Genomic DNA, 4332 nt, shown 5'->3' on the forward strand with positions numbered 1-4332 from the left:
AGGGAGAGGGAGAGGGAGAGGGAGAGGGAGAGGGAGAGCTCTCAAATCAGGTTCATACCTTGGCTAGGGATGAGTCCACTGTGGACCCATGTGCAACCTGGGCACCTCCCTCTGCCCCTGTGGGCCTCAGTGTTTTTCCTAGTGGCCTAGGTGTCCAGGTCAAAATACTAGAGTTATCTGTGTATCTCTCTATCTCTTTGCTATCTATCCCTCCAATCCCAGAATTAGCAAACCCCAAGGGTTCTACTTTCAAAATCCATCCAGAATCCACGCACTTATCATCTCCTCCATGGCCTTACCCTGGACCAGAACCCATTATCTTGTACTGGGGACAGTTCAGTCACCTGTGCCCTGACCTTTCAGCTCCACTCCACTCCACTCGCCCTCACACACAGGCTGTTCCCCCAGCAGTGTCCAGAGGACAACTCCACTCAAGAACCCTTAGAGACTCCCAACAAACTCAAAAAACAAAAGTCAAAATCCTCCTGGTGACCCACAAGTCCCTACATGTCCTGCCCTGGCCCTCCCTGCCATTATCTCCTCCCACTGTCCCCTCACTATTTCCTCCAGCCCAACTGGCTTCCTACTGTTCCTGTCATTGTTCCTTATGTTGAGTCGTCCACTGGCTTCCTACTGTTCCTGCGATTATTGCTTATGTTGAGTCGTGGACACACACACCAGCAATTGAGATTCTATGTGTGTGTGTGTGTGTGTGTGTGTGTGTGTGTGTGTGTGTGTGTGTCTACGCTCATTTGTTCTGTCTTTATTCATTATTCAAATATTCCATATTTGAGAACTGACCTACTTGCAAACATTTATTTGTAACCTGAAATCAATACTGGTGAGAGGTCAGTGGTCATTCTCAGACATGCACAGAGAAAAGAGCAATCAGAATTGCTTACTGGCCACTTCTAATCTGAGGTCCAACAAGGCAAGACGCTGCCTTCTTGTTTCAGCTCTGATACCATAATGTGTAGTTTTCATAGTCTATGTAGTGCCACATGTTTCACCTTCTTTCTGTTGGTGATTTCACTGTTGAAATTGGCCCCCATGTATAGTGGTGAAACCTGTCTAGTGTCTCTAAGTGCAAGAGGTTGTGATGTGACTTATGGAGAAAATATGTGTGAGATAAGCTTCATTCAGACATATATTGTATGATATGGAGATTGTCCACTCACTGTCTCTTTGGTAGATTTGGAAAACTTTAAAAAAGGGGAGATATTTAACTTGGAGCACTAGAAGGAGTCACATTTGTAGGGAGCGTATTGAAAGATTTTCAGCCAAAACAGGAAAATAGTTAAGAAAAAGCACATAAAACTCTCCAGGTAATTTTTTCACCCCAATGAATAAGGACCCTTACACATAGACATCATATCAACTCTTTAAAGATTAGCCCTAACTGGTTTGGCTCAGTGGATAGAGCGTCAGCCTGCAGACTGAAAGGTCCCAGGTTCGATTCCGGTCAAGGGCATATAACTTGGTTGCGGGCACATCCCCAGTAGGAGGTGTGCAGGAGGCAGCTGATCAATGTTTCTAACTCTCTATCCCTCTCCCTTCCTCTCTGTAAAAAATCAATAAAATATATTTTTTAAAAAAAGATTAGATGTGCACCTTGAAGACTATGGTCTTAGGTTTTCCTCTAAATTAAAATTATGTAAATATCCTTAGTACCCAAATGTAGTTTGGTCCATAGTGGTAGTGGAATTCATGACTATTCTTTCAGGGAAACAATAGAAATATTCCTTTGAATGACATATGTCACAAGAGAATAAATTGTGCTAAAAGAATTCATGTTAACCCATGAGATGAGAATTTCCAATTATATATGGTCCAAAGATTGGCTTTATTTGTTCAGAACATCAGGCTCTGAGGCTTTGAAGCCTGCATTCATGGGCACTTCTTCAAACTAGTACAGTTGTCCCATGAAAAGGTTACCTGCCAAAGAATCTTACCAGGGCCCTCTTTATGTCATTGTTCCTCAGACTGTAGATGAAGGGGTTCAGCATGGGTGTGACAACGGTGTACATCACTGAAGCTGTTGCACTTGAGTGTGCATTTTGGGTAGCAGCAGAGCTAAGATACACTCCTAGGCATGTACCATAAAATAAGGAGACAACTGAGAGGTGAGATGCACAGGTAGAAAATGCTTTATACTTTCCCTGAGCTGATGGGATTGCACATATACAGGAGACTATCTTAGAGTAAGAGTAAAGGATCCCTACAAGGGGACCACCACCTAGTAGCACAAGTAAAAAATATAACATAATGTTGTTAAGAAAGGTGTCAGAACAGGCAAGTTTGATCACCTGATTCAGTTCACAGAAAAAGTGGGGGATTTCCAAGTCTGAGCAGAAGGACAGACACAGCACCATTAAGCTTTCTAGCAAGGAATTCAGGATACTCATGATCCAGGACACCAGAACCAGCAGTCCACAGAGCCGGGGGTTCATGATAACCATGTAGTGCAGGGGGTGGCAGATGGCCACAAACCGGTCATAAGCCATTACAGTCAGGATAAAGTTGTCCAACACTACAAAGAGTGTATAAAAATACATCTGTGTGATGCAGCCTTCATAGGTGATGACTTTGTTCTGTGTCTGGATGTTCACCAGCATCTTTGGGATGGTGGTGGAGGTGAAACAGATGTCTACCAAGGACAGGTTGGAGAGGAAGAAGTACATGGGTGTGTGGAGGTGGGAATCTGAGCTGATGGCCAGGATGATGAGTAGGTTTCCAAACACAGTGATCACGTACATGGAGAGGAAAAGCCCAAATATGAGGGCCTGTAGTTCCCGTGCCTGTGATAGTCCCAGAAGAAGAAATTCTGAAATTTGTGTACCATTGCCTGGTTCCATGTGTCAGAGGTGACTACTAGAAAATAGAAAAAATTAATAACTAATTTTTACATTAGCAGAAATTAGTAACTGAGAATAAATGATATATTTATATTTTAGAATCAGAAAATAATTTCAATATTTAGTGTATGTTCTGATTCCCATTAATTTATTTCTGTTGCCATTTCTCATTAAAATTTTCTTTTTTACCATCAATCAATCCTTCAAAGATAATGTATATTTCTGTTTTATTGAGGATATGTTTCATTCACTTGATGTAAATATAGGGTGTCCCAAAAAATGTGTGCCCATAGTTTGAATAATAATAAAGGTAGTGTTTATTAAATGCATTTTATTTTCAATATTGAGCTATCAGCTTGTACAGTGTGTATACACTTTTGGAGGACACGCTGTATGTTGACTATAGACCATGCTTCAGGCACTGTTCACAATATGGAATGCTGAAAAATAAAAGTCTCTACAAACTAATGATGGAGAAAGAATTTAATCCAATAAAAATGATAATATCACATATGCAATGCTGAAGATGCAATAAAGAAAAGTAAATCACATTCCATGGAAAGAGTGCATTGAGGGTGTTGTTTTTATAGAGTTTAGCCAAGACTTGCCAACAGGTGACAGTTAAACAGACACCTCAATGAAGACAGGCACCAGACAAAGGAGAAGTTCTTACCAGGCAAAAGGAACATCCAGTGCAAAGGCCCTGAGAAGATGGTTGTTTTAGAAAATCAGGCCCTGGTGAGGTTGAAACGGCCCCGGTGAGGTTGGGATGGCCCCGGTGAGGTTGAAACGGCCCCGGTGAGGTTGGGATGGCCCCGGTGAGGTTGAAACGGCCCCGGTGAGGTTGGGATGGCCCCGGTGAGGTTGAAACGGCCCCGGTGAGGTTGGGATGGCCCCGGTGAGGTTGAAACGGCCCCGGTGAGGTTGGGATGGCCCCGGTGAGGTTGAAACGGCCCCGGTGAGGTTGGGATGGCCCCGGTGAGGTTGAAACGGCCCCGGTGAGGTTGGGATGGCCCCGGTGAGGTTGAAACGGCCCCGGTGAGGTTGGGATGGCCCCGGTGAGGTTGAAACGGCCCCGGTGAGGTTGGGATGGCCCCGGTGAGGTTGAAACGGCCCCGGTGAGGTTGGGATGGCCCCGGTGAGGTTGAAACGGCCCCGGTGAGGTTGGGATGGCCCCGGTGAGGTTGAAACGGCCCCGGTGAGGTTGGGATGGCCCCGGTGAGGTTGAAACGGCCCCGGTGAGGTTGGGATGGCCCCGGTGAGGTTGAAACGGCCCCGGTGAGGTTGGGATGGCCCCGGTGAGGTTGAAACGGCCCCGGTGAGGTTGGGACTGCTCCAGTGAGGTTGGGACAGATAATGGGGACCAGTATAGACTGATGAACAGGGGTAGATGCAGAGGCAGAGCAACATTGAACAGACTGTCAAACTACAGTGGGAAGCCTGGGGAGGGTTTGGGGGCGGGGTTAAGAGATCAACC

At 45.4% G+C, this 4332-nt stretch overlaps 1 protein-coding gene across 1 annotated transcript; it reads right to left on the reverse strand.

Annotated features, from left to right (window-relative positions):
• Positions 1–1931: 1931 nt before the first annotated feature.
• On the reverse strand, positions 1932–2855 carry LOC102249310 (olfactory receptor 7A10). The gene has a single exon (XM_005863995.1). The coding sequence runs from the start codon at positions 2853–2855 to the stop codon at positions 1932–1934; it is 924 nt and encodes a 307-aa protein (XP_005864057.1).
• Between the last annotated feature and the right edge of the window lie 1477 nt (positions 2856–4332).

Source organism: Myotis brandtii, unplaced genomic scaffold (assembly GCF_000412655.1).
Source record: "Myotis brandtii unplaced genomic scaffold, ASM41265v1 scaffold1834, whole genome shotgun sequence".
NCBI classification, from domain to species: Eukaryota; Metazoa; Chordata; class Mammalia; order Chiroptera; family Vespertilionidae; genus Myotis; species Myotis brandtii.

Bases quoted from the DNA above. Each gene is read 5' to 3' on its own strand.
- LOC102249310 (XM_005863995.1), bottom strand. From the start codon at position 2,855: ATGGAACCAGGCAATGGTACACAAATTTCAGAATTTCTTCTTCTGGGA.